This window comes from Takifugu rubripes, chromosome 3, assembly GCF_901000725.2.
Source record: "Takifugu rubripes chromosome 3, fTakRub1.2, whole genome shotgun sequence".
In the NCBI taxonomy this organism is placed as follows: domain Eukaryota; kingdom Metazoa; phylum Chordata; class Actinopteri; order Tetraodontiformes; family Tetraodontidae; genus Takifugu; species Takifugu rubripes.
In genome coordinates, this window is record NC_042287.1 from 7,646,147 (window position 1) to 7,662,410 (window position 16,264).

General features: G+C 52.4%; 1 protein-coding gene across 3 annotated transcripts in view; it reads right to left on the reverse strand.

The window, feature by feature from the left end:
* Window positions 1-749: 749 nt before the first annotated feature.
* LOC101063049 (forkhead box protein J3-like) overlaps window positions 750-16,264 on the reverse strand; it is a 31,954-nt gene continuing 16,439 nt past the window's right edge. For all 3 annotated transcript variants that reach the window (XM_029834218.1, XM_003963252.3, XM_029834217.1), the window contains 10 exons: window positions 13,696-13,770; window positions 11,970-12,053; window positions 9,575-9,676; window positions 7,436-7,594; window positions 5,343-5,568; window positions 3,349-3,615; window positions 2,350-2,451; window positions 1,335-1,574; window positions 1,163-1,264; window positions 750-962 (listed from right to left, as the gene is read on the reverse strand). In XM_029834218.1, the coding sequence (XP_029690078.1) occupies window positions 844-962; window positions 1,163-1,264; window positions 1,335-1,574; window positions 2,350-2,451; window positions 3,349-3,615; window positions 5,343-5,568; window positions 7,436-7,594; window positions 9,575-9,676; window positions 11,970-12,053; window positions 13,696-13,770 (1,476 nt within the window). In that variant the 3' untranslated portion in view covers window positions 750-843. The remainder of the gene's footprint in view (window positions 963-1,162; window positions 1,265-1,334; window positions 1,575-2,349; window positions 2,452-3,348; window positions 3,616-5,342; window positions 5,569-7,435; window positions 7,595-9,574; window positions 9,677-11,969; window positions 12,054-13,695; window positions 13,771-16,264) is intronic.

The window sequence follows — 16,264 nt, forward strand, 5'->3', positions numbered from 1 at the left end:
ACCATTTTCTGTGTTTTTGCATATTTATGGTTGAAAGCATCTCAGTTTTCACACCTTCCACTAATGGACAACAAAAGCTAATTAAAGTGTTTGAGTGGAAAAATTTGGGTTTGGATACACAAAACAAATCAAATTCTCAATTTTAAGGCATTAACTGATTTACTGTGAAGAGCTACAATGACAGTCGCTTGTAGATGTTTACAGATGTTGACCACTAGGAGGCGCTCTTTTGCAGAGGGCCTGATCACGCTGCCTGTTGTTCATCATAAATTGTGTAGGAACATTATAAAGAGCAGAACAAAAAACAGCGGGAATCAGATGGGGATAGCTGCATTTTCTTTTAGGGCCAAATTTACACAGAAATGCAGAAAATGGTTTCCCCCACTTTAAAAGTCTACCCACGATGGTACCTGCTCTGACCAGCAGGTGGAGCTCCTCTCACCCGTTACGCCCACAGAGACCCAGAGCTGAAGCGAACAAAGAAAACCTGCTGCAGAAGCCGGGCAGCTCCAGTTTTTTAAAGCAGTGCAAACGCGAAACACAAACAACTGAAACTAATTCACAGATGACGTGAAAACGGTTCGGAGACCCGCGACCCTGGGAGGACCAAGACGTTCCAGCGAGCCGCAGGCGGTCCCGTTGCTTTACGACGAGGCGCGTTCATGTCCCGGCTCGGTCCGATCCTCTCCTCACCTCTTTTCATCTTTTTTTTTAAATGATTGTCTTTGGACTCACCATCGCTTCCATGGGGGGGGGGGGGTTTCCATTGGATTGTCGTCTTTTTTTGTCTTTATCACGCAGGTAAAAAGGAGCAGTTTGACCACCTGTCTCTATCCGCTGGGCTTAGACGATGGAGTCCCAGTCAAAGTCGTCCTGGATGTCGTCTGCAGTCAGCATGCGTCTCACCTGGAAGTGTCCCAGAGGAAGTCTGTGCTGCTGCTGGCTCAGCTGGCTGAGGTGGCCTGGACACAGAAGCAGAGACGTCAGGCAGAATCCCTTCGCTCACTCCGCTAACGCGCCGCGGTACCGCTGGACACTAGAGTGCCAGACATGGCGCCACAATAACGCACGCCGCGCGCTATAAACATGACCGCGGGCATGCTCCGATACCAACATTTGGAATACTGACACCCGAAGGACGTAGGCGGTGGCGGTAGGTCACCTGTCATGGCGGGGGCCGTGTTGCTCATAGGGGGCATGTGGGGGTATCCTGGTGGGCCCATCAGAGAGGAGATGTTCTGTCTTGTATCCATGTACATGTTCCCTGTAGGAGTAACCACAGTGGCTGTCAGATTTGCGTACACACGCACATAAACACACGCGGTTTGCCTGACCTGTGTTGATGTGTTGGTTGTGTTGCCCGTGCTGGCCACCCTTCGCATGCATCGCCCCGTGCTGCGGCGCCCCCGGCGGCGCCTGATGCTGGACCTGAGGTTGCGGGTGGGCGGAGCCCTGAGGGGGGATGACCCCCGTGGTTGTGAAGAACTGGTTGATGGAGGAGCACAGGTCGGCCATCTGGGCGGCGTCCAGGGACCAGTTGTTGAGCTCGGCCTGCCTCATGTTCTCCTTCAGACCTGCGGACACGGCGGTGGCGGATGAAACCGGCGGCACGTGGCGTCCAAATTATAGCAGATGTCACTGTCTGCAGTTTCCAACAGAGATATCATTTTCCACATTTTTATCAATCTGCATCTGTTGTTATTAGCCAGGTTGTCTCCCAACAGTGAATCACATGCATCCAAGCACAATAATGTCAGATCTGTGACGCGTGTGGCGAGCGGCTCGCCACGTGCACTTTGGAGGTGGTCCAGCGGCGGCAGAGGAAGGCGGCGCGGCCGGTTTGAGGGAGGTCAGACACTGCGGAGTGACAGCAGCAGCCCCGGTGTGGGTGTTTTATTAGACCGGCCGTTGTCATCCATCGCGTGGATGTGTGCCGGCTGTGCTGTGCGCTGACCGTGATAAGAGGCTGTTACTGAGTCGGGGCCTAATTGGATTATTCACATCATGCAACCGAGAGTGGAGGGCTGGGGGGGGGGGGGCTGCATGACGAGCGTGTGAGGGTGAAAGAGAAGGAGAGGCAACCTCTCAGAGGCAGGATAATGACTTTTATTAGACCAGGACTATTACCACGGTGGCGCCTGAAGGGCGAGCGTATATGAAAGAGAAGAGAGGAATCATAATGGTTTAATCAAAGCGACTGATCTGCATCGCAAACACCCGATCAATTCTCGCTGTCGAAAAAGGCTGCAGTCGACGGCTTTATTAATGTTCGCTTCAGATGCTGTCTACACCAAGGGTACCAAGACTCATATAGCAATGTGTGTGTGTGTGTGTGTGTGTGTGTGTTACCTTGAAATGGGGAGAGATCTACATCAGCCCAGTTGTAGCTGGTAGCTATGCGGCAGCTTTCCTTCAACCAATCCAGGTTGGGGTACCAGTCGGCTGACAAGCCTGCGAGGGATTCAGAGTTGCCTGGGTGATAAAATCTTCTATATTGCCGATGATTTGCATCACAATTTGTCATGACATTTTTTTTTTGGTTTAAAAACGATATTATTGTTATTCTTTTCCTTTGAATTAATGAAAAACCTGGATAAAAAATCCAACATACACAAACTGGAACCAGCAAACACACCAAACACGTCACTCTCATTATCATTATGAAATTGTCTACGTTAGAATTGCTTAATTGCTTAATCTCGAGTCTTATTACATCCAGACAACAGGAGTCTGTCTCTGACGTTGGCCACTAGATGGCGACATCTCACGCAGAAAAATTCCCACCGCAGCTCTGCCTTCAATTCTTTTCTGCACCTTTATCACCATCAAACTATATAAAAATAAATAAATAAATAAATAAATAAAAGAAATGCATCAAATATCAAGAGATTACTTCCATCATCCCCAGTTTGGTTGAAAGGAACACTAACCTAGATAATAGTCCCTCTTTTTGGCCTGAGAGCATCATTGCAGAGGCACAAAGAAAAGCAAAACAAAGACTGGGAACTGGGAGAGCAGGAAAAGCCTCAGAGAAGCTTTGGAGGGGCCCGTCTGTATTAGCCGGGCCTCTTCAAATCAAACGCTCCCGGATCTTAGGGTGGGAGGACAGTGGAATATTAATGCCATTACCGTGTGCAGGTGAGTGCGGCAGAAAAACAAAAAGCTCCATGTTTCTATACTGGTTTCGTGGCCTCTGCTGGGGGCAGGGAGGGGAAACAGCGACTCGCATTGTTGTAGCAGAGCTGCACCAGTAGCAGCTTACTGACGAGGCTCATAAACACCCTTCATATGGAGCCTCGCCGCAGCTGGGCGACATCAACCAGCAGAACACAGCAAACAAGCGTCTACCTGTTGAGGAGCAGGTCTGTCCACCGTGACCCTGGTGGGAGACGGAGGAGTGCTGCTGGGGATGCGCGGCGTGCTGAGGGTGCGCCTGGTGCTGGCCGTGGCCAGAGTGGGGGAAGAGGTGCTGCGGGTGGTGGGCGTGATGCGATGCCTGGCTGTGGTTGTGTTGGTGGAGGCCGCCGCCCGAGCCGCCTCCTGCACTGGGGGAGTGCTGGTACGAGCAGGCGGTCCGTGTCGGCTGGGTCGACTCGCCGACCATACCCAGCAAACCTGGGGGGGGGGGAGGAGTCACTGCACACTCATTGCTTCCTGTTTTTTTGTTTTTTATTTTCCTTTTTCCCCCCTTTTTTACAAGTGTAATTCAGCGGTAATTTTCTCGTCTGTCAGTGTCATCATCTCAATCATGCTGTTTCCAAGTAGAAGTAGAAATCATGTGATTTACACGCACGCACGCACACACACAAACACACACCCTTGTACTTCTAGCTGTGATAGACATCATACATTCTCCAGCCCATAACCATCCCCACAACCCCACTATCCCTAAACATAAATCCAGCTCTAACCTTAAAACCTCAACCCTCAAACAGCCATTTAAATGTCCCCGCTTCCCAAATATGTCCTTATTCCCCCAGTGGAGCTTGATTTTGGTGCTCAGTATGTAGCAAGTACAAGTACACACACACAGTAACAGTAATGCTCTGACAGGGACACAGCAGGAAAAATTTCATCAGTGTTTTTTTGTGTGTGTGTGTGTGCGTGTGTGTGCGTGTGCACGCGTGTCTTTCATCTGTTTCACTTTTAATCACGGACTCCGGCAGCTGTGGAAGCTGTAACACCAGGCAGCTCCCTTGCTTGTTACACTTTCAGACAACGGTGCATTGTTGTCTCTACATCAGGAGCACGCTCAGACCTCGTCTCCGCTCCTCCCGCATCTGTGCTGCACTCTCATGAATACATTTTAGCTTAATGCACAGCGGATCTGCTCTCCACCACCAAACAATTTGTTTTTGACTTTTGCATGTATTCACAGCTCCAAAGTCAGCGACCAGAACCTTTCGGAGGAGCTATAAATCACCAGGAAATCCATTAACGCGCTGGGTCTGCCAAGGCACCGCTGTGGATTTTACCCTCGGCCATCATGGAGTGGTTATGCTTTACCGGCCTGTAAAGTCCGATTCACTGACCAGACCTTCATTTAAGCTCCTCAGGACCTCCTTTGTCTGACCGGCTGATTGAGGAATGTCACACTCATAAAAGCAGGAGTCTGTCTGAAGGACACCATCTGGGATGCTCTGGATGCAGAAACCCACCTGGACCCCCTCCCCCCCAAACCCTTCCTGCAAGTCTTTACTGACCACAAATTGAAGGGGACCTCGTCAGAGAGCGAAGAGGGTCGGCGGCCGCAGAGCCAACCGAGTGCATCAATCTCCCAGACGGCGGAACCTACGCTGGGATGTGCAGAGGGGAGGTGGCACAAGAGCGGTGGAAAGGCGGCGTTTGAGGGGGAGGGGGAGGTCTGCTGACCTGAAAGCTTCAGGAAGCAATTAGCGAGATGCTACGCAAACTTTAGAAGCAATCTAATTAGCCGCTATCAAAGCCGCAGAAGCCTCTGCTCTGCTCGACTGCAGACGTGTTCGTGAGGGCTGCTTCCTCCTTCTGGTGAATTCCTCCCCTTTAATTGCCTTTACTCATTTGACTGAGCGAGCTGTAAAAGGCAGATATGCGGAACAACATATTGTTTTGTTTATTGAAACACAATAGAATCAGAGTGGTGGTAGAAGTTAATCGCGGCCCGCTTTAATGTTGGGAATGCACGGGTAAATTGGTTGCCATTTCATCGGGAGCTTAAGGTTGACAGTTAATTAAGCACATGAAGACTGGCATGGAATTTTACTTTCTCTTTTCCCCGAACCCGTGTCAATTAAGATGCAGCGCGGGCGCTCGCAAGCGGATTATCCGCAGACAAAAAAAAAAAAAAAAGGGCTGACACCCACCTGGCTGCGAGAAGGACTGCTCAAAGACGCACTTGTAGAGGCTGCGGAACGAAGCGCTCAGGTCCTCGAAGTCTGAGAAGCACAGCTGCTTGTCCCGCAACTCGGGGACGGGCAAACTGTACGCCGGCTGTGCGGGGGGAGGGGGCGGGGGCGGCGGCGGCGGCTGCTGCTGGGCGGGCTGCTGGAGGCTCAGGGGCTGGGAGGACGAGTCGGAGTGGCTGCTCACCTGGGAGACGCACGCGGAGAGGAAATTAGGGACGGGGGCGAGAAATCAATAAAAAGATTGGATTCAATAAAATCACACACAGAAACACGTGCACGCTCCAGGAAACACGACGTGACGGAGTCCATGCTGTTGATTTATGACTCATGAATCCATATTTGTTGACTTATTTCAATAATCCTCATTTAATCCTTGAGGAACGGTCCAAAACGACTCACGTCAGGTCCTGTTTATCCTGGAGTTTGGGTGTTTTATCAACATTGTATACACACACAAACACACACATACACACGTGTGTACACACACATACACACACACCATGTCAGGGGCAGAAACCATTGATTGCGCTCGCACTGTTTAACCTGGAGTTTGAAAACAGGAGCGGAGGTTTAGCAGCGCCGCACCTTTACCTGTCGGTCCAGCTCAATTTAAAGCCGGACAAGCTGTTTCCTTTAAAAGACTCCGCTTTGTTGTATTGTGGAAAATCAAAAGGGAAGGAAGGCCGCGTGCGCCACCTGTTCCAACGCTCAGGTCAGCGAACTCGCCGTCTCGGGCGGACCCTTCGCCCGCGTGGGGTAATGAGGCAGAACTGACCTTGATCGCTCCGGACGAAGCCGCAGATGAGGTGTGAGGCGGCGGGGGGAGGGGGGGGGGGGGAGAGGTGGGTGGGAGGTAAACAAAAAGATGGCCTCCAGGTTACAGGAGGTTAACGAGATGAGACCCCGCTGACCTTTACTAACGCCGGGGGGGGTGATTGATGCTGAGAAATGTGACCAGCTGTTACAGGAGGAAATATAATGGAGGGTGGGCGGTGCGTTCAGGGCCCAGCGTAATGTAGGAACACATTTTCGTGGTTCAAACTGGAGGTTTGAGTTTTGGTTAAAGGGGGTCAAGAATGCAAAGGCGGAAAAGTAAAGAGGCGACGCAAACACAAATTTAGAAGGGAGAAAAGCTGAAGAGATAATGTGCAGATGGAGGCGATGGATGCATCCATCCACTTCCTGCCCCCTCCATTAAAATCATTTCAAATACGAAACACAAAGACACGTATAAGAGGTTTAATTTTGATGGATGTGGTTACTAAGGGAAACGGTTCTGAGAGGAGCGGCAGCAGACCTCAAGGACGCTGAAAGTGATGAAAGGCGACACGAGGGGCCTGATAACGGTGCAGGAAACGTTCGCACCGCTCTGATCAAGGAAACTCCAAACACAGCAGAGGGGGCTGATAGGACCAATGAAGACGCTGAGTCTGTTACTGTTAGCTGAGAGCAGAGAGTCTGATGGGCCATTAACAGCACCCCCGTGTGAGCCCAACAAACGGTATTAACAGTTGCTGTGAAACAGAAGGCTGAATTATCCGCACAGACTGACTCCTGCTTAACACACGTCTGCCCTCACTGATGGGGAGTGTGATTTTGATAGCGTGCTAATACTTGTTTATGCTAAATAGGATCACGATTACATAACTCAACCACCCCCCCACCTCCCGAGGGTTGCATGTTTCTACAGCAGCCACCATGAAATGTTTCACCTTCACCTTCACCTTCGGTCCGTCCATCCTTTTCCTACCACTAAAACACATTATTTCAAATTAAATTAGCCCGGTCCGATAACACTGTAGCCGATGGGCTGTAAAAAACTAGAAGAACCCAGCGGATCAAAGAGGGAACCACGGATGGGTCCTGCTTTGGCCCCCGCTGTTCCTCTAAGCAGGCTGACCTTGAAGCGCCTCCTCGCCCAGCTAATCTTCAACTTCTGCTTGAAAAACAAACGAGCCTCCAGATCAAATTAGCCCAACCCGGCGGCGCCGTCGGGTCAACTGTTATCAGGCAAAGGAAATGTCACGTCGCTGCCAGTAAAGACTTCTTACCGGTGTGTAGCTGTGCACGTTCCCGCTGCTGCTGATGCCCGTGGTCAGGCTGCTCAGGTTGACGGAGGCCAAACTCTGCTCCGACAGGCTGTTGCTCAGGCTGCCGGCCAGACTGCCAGGACTCTCGCTGCCCTCTGCCTCGGGGCTGTACAAGGCGACCTACAACACAATTGGAATTTAATTCGTTTTCTGATCTACGTGCAGGTAAACCTGAACACCATCCACCTTGAGTACGCAAGGTGTGGGGGGGTGCAAATGCAGCCGCCTCATAAACACAAAGATGCTAAAGTAGCAAAGACACCTTCCCCTTAAAAAGTCGGGTTCATTTTTGTTAAATGTCTCAACCCGGAGACAGGTAACTGACTTCAGATGGGATTTTACTGACTGAGATTTGGGCGCCAATTAAAATGCAGCGCTCAGAGTACAGTTACAGAGTCGGCGGGAGCGGGTCGCTCGGCTCCTGAATAAAGCGCCTCAGGAATCAGAGTGTGTTCATTTGCCTTCCTCTTGTTTTGTTTCACGGTGAGTCCTGGTGCAGCGGCGTGCTAGCGTTACCTCCGGGCTACATTTAATTGTAAAGGCGAACGTGAAATCGTAGCCTACAGGTGAGACGGCAGCAAAGACTCTCTGGGGCGGCGCTCCACCTGCTAGCACAGCTGTCGTTTTTTTGGGTTTTTCCTGCCAGAATCGCCTCTGTTTTAGCGGACTTGGTGACACCTGAGTGAACCCGCAAATCCCTCCGATGTGTTACTGTAGTATCGAGGAAATTTAAGAATGTGATTTATGAGAACGTCCGAGTTTAACCCCCCCTGGCTCTTGACAACCTTTGCACGCCGTCTTGCAAACTCAGCAGGGCTTTAATTACAATCCCAGCGTAATGATGACTGTGCTGGAATAGCTTCCCGTCATCCCGTCAAATTATGCCTTTCAATGGCGCAGAAACTCGAAAAGAATGAAGCTAGCGGGTAATGGAGGCGACCCGACACGCTGCAGTCCGTGCAGGAAACCACCAGCGTGCACGTGAGCCTGTGACGGAGGTGCATTTATCAAGATGTGGCAAGTCGGCGCAGTGTTAAAATGAATAATTTGAAATCAATCCATATATTTTTAATATAATAGATGAGATAAATGTATGTTAGCCCCTTAGATCAGCCAGAGAACGGCAAATATTGAGTGTTAAACAAACCTCTGTGAGGCCTGGGTGGCATGTTTCCAGACAAATGTGTGACTTAGTCAACAACATAAGCAAATATCCAACTAATGGACACGTCTGGTCCAGATTTCTGGACAGATTTGTCTGTATAAGTGTTCACATTTGCACGTTGGAACGTGTTTACGAAACATCGACCCGCTGGCGAACACACCTGCCATAAACAAGTGCGCCGATGAAACGGACCTGAAAGTGTTTCGCCTCGACTTTTTTTTTTTTTTTCTTTCTTTTTTCTGGAAAGTCTGAGTCAAGACGAGAGAGAAGCAGAATGGAAAACCGGAATAAAACCTTCACATGGCGCTGAAGTGTTTACGGACAGATGTGAGAGGGAGGGGCTGGGCCACGGAGGGACGCGCCTCCTCTGGTCAGGGTCAAGCCTCCTCATCGCACACAGGCGTGTGTGCGTGCGTTGGCTGGTCGCGGTGGAGTCAGAGGTCCCGCTCGTGTGTTGACCTCCGCTCCGCGTCACGCCCTCGTCTGTGAGAACCTGTGGAAACGTGGTCCGCCGGTGCCAAAAAGCGTGACTACGCGCTAACGCCCGAACATTCCTGAGGTGCGTATCACCAGGAAATGCGTCCTTCGATCTTTTTCTTTCATTTTTTTAATCACTTTCACGTTTGGGTTGGCGAGGATCAAACTATGATGCTGCTGTTGACCCCCGTCTCTGCTGCCGCTAGGTTCTGTGGCACCCTCTAGTGGAAGGCTGCAGTAAATGCTTACACTGATTTCCCCATGGCTCCTTGACCACCCACAGAGGTAAACCCCTGTTTCTGTCGCATCGTGTAATCATCATCATCGCCGCAGATGTGCGTTGCACAGCGACACCGCTCCGTTACACAGCTGCACGACCCACAGATCTGCTGGATTTGGTCGGTTCGGGCCAAAACCCGCCGCTCCCGTGCGCCGCGCTGCTTTCCCGGGCGTCCTACCTTGTTGGTCACGGCGTTGATGGCCAGAGTGGGGGAAGCCCCTCCCGACATGATGCAGTCCACCCTCAGAGACTCCGACTCCAGGCTGTAGGGGGTGGACGCCTGCAAGGAAAGGTCAGATCAGGAACAACGAAGGTGGGCGGATCCAGGCTGCCGCGCGGAAACGTGTCAGAAAACACGGAAGTTTCGTCCCTGCCGCATCAAGTAAAAAAGGAAAGTGAAAAAGAAAGAAATGCGCTCATCGCAGGTCACTGCAGAGGCCTCTCGAATCCGCTCCTGATGGAAATGTGCTGAGGGGGAGGAGAGTAATAATGAGGGGGGAAATGAAATGTGACGAAAGTTAGGAAAAATCGGGGGTCGTCACGGCGCCCCGGGCTGCAGCTGCGCGGATCAGCGGAGGCGCCGAAATCGCCGGACATTGAAACTGAACAGCGTGGATGTTAGGGTGAAACCGGGTAAAACCGCACGACCCTCGCGCGTCATTGAAGCGTACTTTTAAACTCGGGCTGACCGGGGACGCGAGGAGGGCTTCGCGGATCGACGAGGGGCTAAATCGATGGCCTCCAACTGGTGGAAAAAGCAGGGGAAAAAGTAGGACAATGTTTTTCCCTCACTTGTCTGACTCCTTTCAGGGTTCAAGACGGCATCCCTGCCTCCCCAAACTGCTTACAGTAAGAGGATTGGTCGGTAACAATGCAATCTTTAATTTATGATAAACTCCCAGCGAAAACGGGCCGTCGGCTCGCTGGCAGAGGCACTTAGAGAGGAGACAAGGGAGAGGTGAAGAGAGGAAGGCTCGGGGGGGGGGGGAGGGCGGGGAGAGTGGGAATTGAGTGGTGACAGACAGGCAGACAGACAGGCAGGCAAGCAGCAGGCAGGCAGGCAGGCAGACAGGCAGACAGGCAGACAGGCAGGCAGGCAGGCAGACAGGCAGACAGGCAGACAGGCAGGCAGGCAGACAGGCAGGCAGGCAGGCAGGCAGGCAGACAGGCAGGCAGGCAGGCAGGCAGGCAGGCAGACAGGCAGGCAGGCAGGCAGGCAGGCAGGCAGGCAGGCAGGCAGACAGGCAGGCAGGCAGGCAGGCAGGCAGGCAGACAGGCAGGCAGGCAGGCAGGCAGGCAGGCAGGCAGGCAGGCAGACAGACAGGCAGACAGGCAGACAGGCAGACAGGCAGGCAGACAGGCAGGCAGACAGGCAGGCAGACAGACAGACAGACAGGCAGGCAGGCAGACAGACAGGCAGGCAGGCAGGCAGGCAGACAGGCAGGCAGGCAGGCAGGCAGACAGGCAGGCAGACAGACAGACAGGCAGGCAGGCAGACAGACAGGCAGGCAGGCAGGCAGGCAGGCAGGCAGACAGACAGGCAGGCAGACAGGCAGGCAGGCAGGCAGGCAGGCAGGCAGGCAGGCAGGCAGACAGGCAGACAGGCAGACAGGCAGGCAGGCAGGCAGGCAGGCAGACAGGCAGGCAGGCAGGCAGGCAGGCAGGCAGGCAGGCAGGCAGACAGGCAGGCAGGCAGACAGACAGACAGACAGACAGGAAGACAGGCAGGCAGGCAGGCAGGCAGGCAGGAAGACAGGCAGGCAGGCAGGCAGGCAGGCAGGCAGACAGGCAGACAGGCAGGAAGACAGGCAGGCAGGCAGGCAGGCAGGCAGGCAGGCAGGCAGGCAGGCAGGCAGGCAGGCAGCCAGACAGGCAGGCAGGCAGGCAGGCAGGCAGGCAGCAGACAGGCAGCGAATAAAGGAGGGTGATTACGCTGGGCACAGGTACTAAACCGAGCGTACGCGCTCTCGTGGCTGACGTTTAGCCCCGCTGTCATCGGAAGACTTGAAAGATTCCGGCTCAGCTCAACGGAAAACCCCCACATTAAAACACAACCAAACAAAAACCGCACGCCGTGTTTGGCTAACCTTCCTTTGTTTCTTCAGACGGCAACGCCGCCGTAAATCTCGACGCTTGAGAGCGGCCTCTTTCCTCCTCGGCCCATGTGACAGCCCAGAGTGTGTCTGCCAGCCGTGCAAGCCAGGCGTAAAAAAAAGGGGTCGAAGGGCCCATCCGTGGAAGACGAGATGACAAGGCTCTGAATTAATTAATGTTTGTAGTAAAAAAAATAAAAACGGTGGAGGAAATATGTCTAACGGCAGCCCCGGGGCTTTCTGTGGTAATTAAGTGGAACGCTAGACTAGAATCCGCTCGCTCCTCCCTCCTCTCCTCGCTCCTTCCTCCTCACAGCTTGACGTTTCCCTCTCCATCATCTCTAATCGCATCTCTAAATTTCCGTTGCACTTCTTTCTCGCCCCCCCCCCCCCCCCCCACACACACACACGTTTTTACCTCTGCTCCCCGTGGAGGACCAAAAAAAACACAGAAAGAGAGAGGACAGGGTTCAGATTTACCCTCTCTCCAGAGCGGGGTCTCTTCTTGGGCCTGCTCGGAACCGTGTCTTCTTTAGGATTGGTATCGATGGCCCAGTAAGAACCCTGAGGAGAGAAACCACCACAGGCCATGACAACGTTTTTCTCTCGTGAGGCAAAGAACACACACTCATTTGCTTTCCTGTACACGTGCAACGGAACTGACAAATGTACGTCCGGCAGGCCCGAAATGTGGTGCTTCTTCAACTCTGAGGCTGGCCCTCCGGCGCCACGGACCACGCCGGCACAACTCAATCGTCTGATCAATAGCGGCGGCCATCTTTATTTTTCCGTTCGTTCGAGCCAATAAACAAAGGTGCGGTTCTGAATCCTAAAGAACTGGTGTTTCTGTTGGTATTCGCCATAAGTACGAGGTCGGACTGTCAAGGTTCCGTGTTCCACCGGCGCAGCATCCTGGCTCCTTCCCTGAGAAAATCCACCGCAATCCTTTTGATACACCGCAGTCTCCGAAAAATAAACACCCACAATGTGAGAGGAGGAAATCAATTGCTTTTAGGTCCTTGATTTCCTCCCGGTCTGACTTTATTTCTCCTCTTTTCATTTTCCCCTCTCCCTCCTGAGGAGCACCAGAGCTGCAGAGTGAATTCAGGAGGTTCATCTAGGCCACACGCACACACACACGTGCGCAGCAACACACACCTCGCTCCCCGCCTCCTCCATCCCGGCCTCCCCCCCACCCCCCACCCCCCCCCACCCCCCCCGTCTCCCAGTCCCACATCACTGAATAGTACACAGCCAATTAACGTTAGCACATGCATGATTTAGCTTCTCCCCTCTCTCGCCTTCAAACGCGCCTCACACCTTCGACTTCTCCACACGTGCACTTGACCTCCCCCCGTGCCGCGCTATCGACCGCTTCGATCTACGGTGCGAATTAAGGTGCCGGTCAGGTCCACGTCGGGCTAATCGGGCGGATCTTCCATCTTTGTGCCTTCGCCGACCACAGACCTTAACCAAAACTCAAGGATTCTTTTTAAATTATTGAAAGCTCCTTCCCCCGTAATTCATTTTTCAATGGCTCCAGAGCCCCACGGAGAGGCCCTCCACCGCCCCCACAAATAAATAAAAATAAAGGCAGTAGCTCCGAGTGCTCGGTGGAAAGCGGCGGGTTTACGGCAGGCTGCCTCTCGCGTTAACCCTCCGATGAACCAAAATGCAGCCGTTGCCGCCCTTTATATGGAAAAAAAAAAGTTGCTCGGCCAAGCTTCAGTGATCAACTGTAATTACACACTTTCCCCATCTGAGCAGTTTCTTTGATTCAGCACAAACGAGGACTTGACAAATTGCTGTTATCAAACCGGCGGCTGTGGCGACGCCGCTTCCTACCCGCAGCAGCAGCACTGGCGAGAAATATTAAATGCTTCCATGATGCTTGTTTGCGCGCGTGCACGAGAGGGCGAGGGCCGACTGAAACACACGGACGCGTGTACCTGCGTACGTGCAGATGCTATAATGGCTTCATACACTATGCAGCACATTATTACCGGGAAGAGTCAGAGGAGGCAGGGAAGCGCGTTTAGCATTCCGCTAGGTAGCAAGCGACAAAGTGCACTGAAGCGCGGCTACTGCGCTCGTGCACGTGGCCCGGCAGAGAACAGCAAACAAACTGTGAGCGCACGTGAGGTCTGAAGGCAACTTGAGGCTTCGTTCATTCTGTTTCATTCTGTTCCGTTTGGGAAGCGCTTACCTTTCCAGGGTCGTCTTTGGAGCGAGGCACTTTGAGAAAACACTTGTTTAGGGACAGGTTGTGTCGTATGGAATTCTGTTGGGACAGAGAGAGAGAGAGAGAGAGGGAATTTCAGGTCAAACGAGGCAGACGAGACACAGGATTGTGCCGATTGGGTTGGTTGCCTGTTTCTGTGTGCAGAGTAACTAAAGCGACTATATCATAATGTATAGGAAATAAGGCGTTTGCTTAAGACGCATCAACACCAGCCTCCTCTGTCGGCCGTCTCGCCGCCGAGGGAAAGCGAACACCTCGTTTCGGAATTCCACAGGACTTCGTGCTGAAATTCAAAGGTTGTGAATTGAGCGTGAAAAGTTAGAAATCTAAGCGAGAGAGACGGAGGGAGAGTGTTTGCTAACCTGACATGAACCTATTCTCCCTTCAGGCTTCCCTCCTTCATTCATGTGTTGCTGCTAATTAATACCACCGGGGAGGAGGAGAGGAGAAGACGAGAGAGGGAGGGGGTGGGGTGGGGGGGTGGTTCTCGGCTTGTTCTCTCGCTGCTCCGTTTTCTCAACTCGCAAAAAGGCATCTTCAGTCTCGACCGATCGATCACCACGCCAACGGGTGGAACGAGTTCAGGGAGCCACGGCGACCTCCTGCCGCTGGAGGTTCCTCTTGAGAGAACCTGCTCCTTCGTTAACGCCCGTTCTGGATGTCGCCACCCAAGTCAGGATGCTCCTCCTTTATCGAAATCTAAAAGTCTCCTTTACTCCTGTGGCATCTGCCACAGTCAAGATCGTCTCCAGAAAACCCGGAACCTAACCAGCGAGCACGCCACGGCGGCAGGACACGACTCCCTTTTACCAGGAAGAAACCTCGATCAGGACCAGGCTCATGAAGTTCAGTTTTGTGACCCCAGGATGCAAACCAGGGAACAGGAAGTGACACAATAATTGCTCTTCACTTTCCTATTACAGCCCAGAGAGGTGGGTGTCCATCTGTCCACAACACCAAAGCCCGCCGGCGCCAGAGCGGCTTGGTCAATGTCTTTCTCCTGTACATTTCTGGAAAGATGAATCTTTTCTCCCTGAACGGACGCGCTGTAGCCATCATCAATAGATGTAGCCATTAGCAGCGGCGCGATGTGAGACGATGAGATTCACGGCCGCGTCCTCCGTCCACCCACTCCTCACCGCGCCTGATTAATGAGCTTACCGGGCCGGGACGTGGCCGCCCAGCCGCTGATGGATCGCGCGTTCGTTTTGTGTGATACGGAAGACAAAACAGAGATTTGGATTTCGAGAAATAAGGTTAAACGCGGGAGCTGCCCTTAGTCTTGGTTATATAAGGAGGGCTGGAGGAGCACGGGCGACTTTCTGACAAAATGCAATGTGATATAATGTGATGTGTGACAAAAAGTCGAGATTTAGAAACATGCTTTCGGTGAGGAGACAGCAGAAAGGAGTGTTTGTGTGTGTGTGTGTGTGTGTGTGTGTGTGTGAGGGAGAGATACACTCAAGAAACAGGTCACATGGAGAAGACTGCAGTTATATAAGCTGCGAGGTTTGGAGGATCTGGGTCAGCGCAGAGCAGAAACATGAGATGGCATTTCGTTTAGTTCCATTTCGCTTCGGAGAGGAATTAGACGGCCTCGGAAAAAGGTGTCGGACGGTTGCGGGAGGGCGGGCTGCGCTGACGGACGGTCTCCTGAGCCCGGAATGGGTGCGAGGCTCAAAGCATCGGTTTGAAACGTGTCCGTTAGGAGACAGACGTGTTTGAACAGGCGTGTGTGCGATGTCTAAGGCCAGCGCGAAAAGCTGTTGACCCGTTTTAAAGGGTCAAAGGAGGTTTTGGACTCTCCATCCAGGCAAGCGCCGAGAACCTTTCGCTCCCTACTTTCCGATGCTGCTCAGTTCTAAAGCCGAATATATGAATATTGCAGCAGATCTGTCTGTATTCATAATCAGTATTCTGACGATCTACCATCAGGTCTATGCAGGGTCACATCAGGGTCCATTCAACACCCCCGGAGCATTTTGTCAAAACAAATAAAGTGTTGGCGTAAGGTCTCCGGTCCGCAAATGATCAAAAATGGAAGACAGATGCAGGAAACTCAGCCCTAGATAACAAAGCTCTGGAAAGGCTCTGATGGCACCAATCACCTCGACGGAAAAACAGCGCCGTTCAGTTTCCAAAGGGAAAAATATTTCTCAATCAGACGCTGAAATCAAAATGCCTCGTAGAGACAGCAGCGTGGATGGAGCATTGCTACAACCACGCCATCTCATATAGGACCTCCAGCAATTACCGCCCAAATATCATTCCAAGGACTTCTCTTTGACGGAGTGGCTAAATGTTGCTCCATTGTTTGACATCAACAAAGGAAAGAAAGCCGCCATAAACGCGATAAAGGCGCGGGAATTGTATTACCGTTCTCCGAGCCCATTGGGTGCGTGTGGGGAGGGTGAAATATGGTAAATATTGGAGCTGAAGCAGCTCAGAGAAGAGAGGATGCACAATATAGTACGGAACTGGAAGGGGAAGGACGGGAGTCTCGGATCTGAGAGGCTGCTGGGTTCTGAGCGGT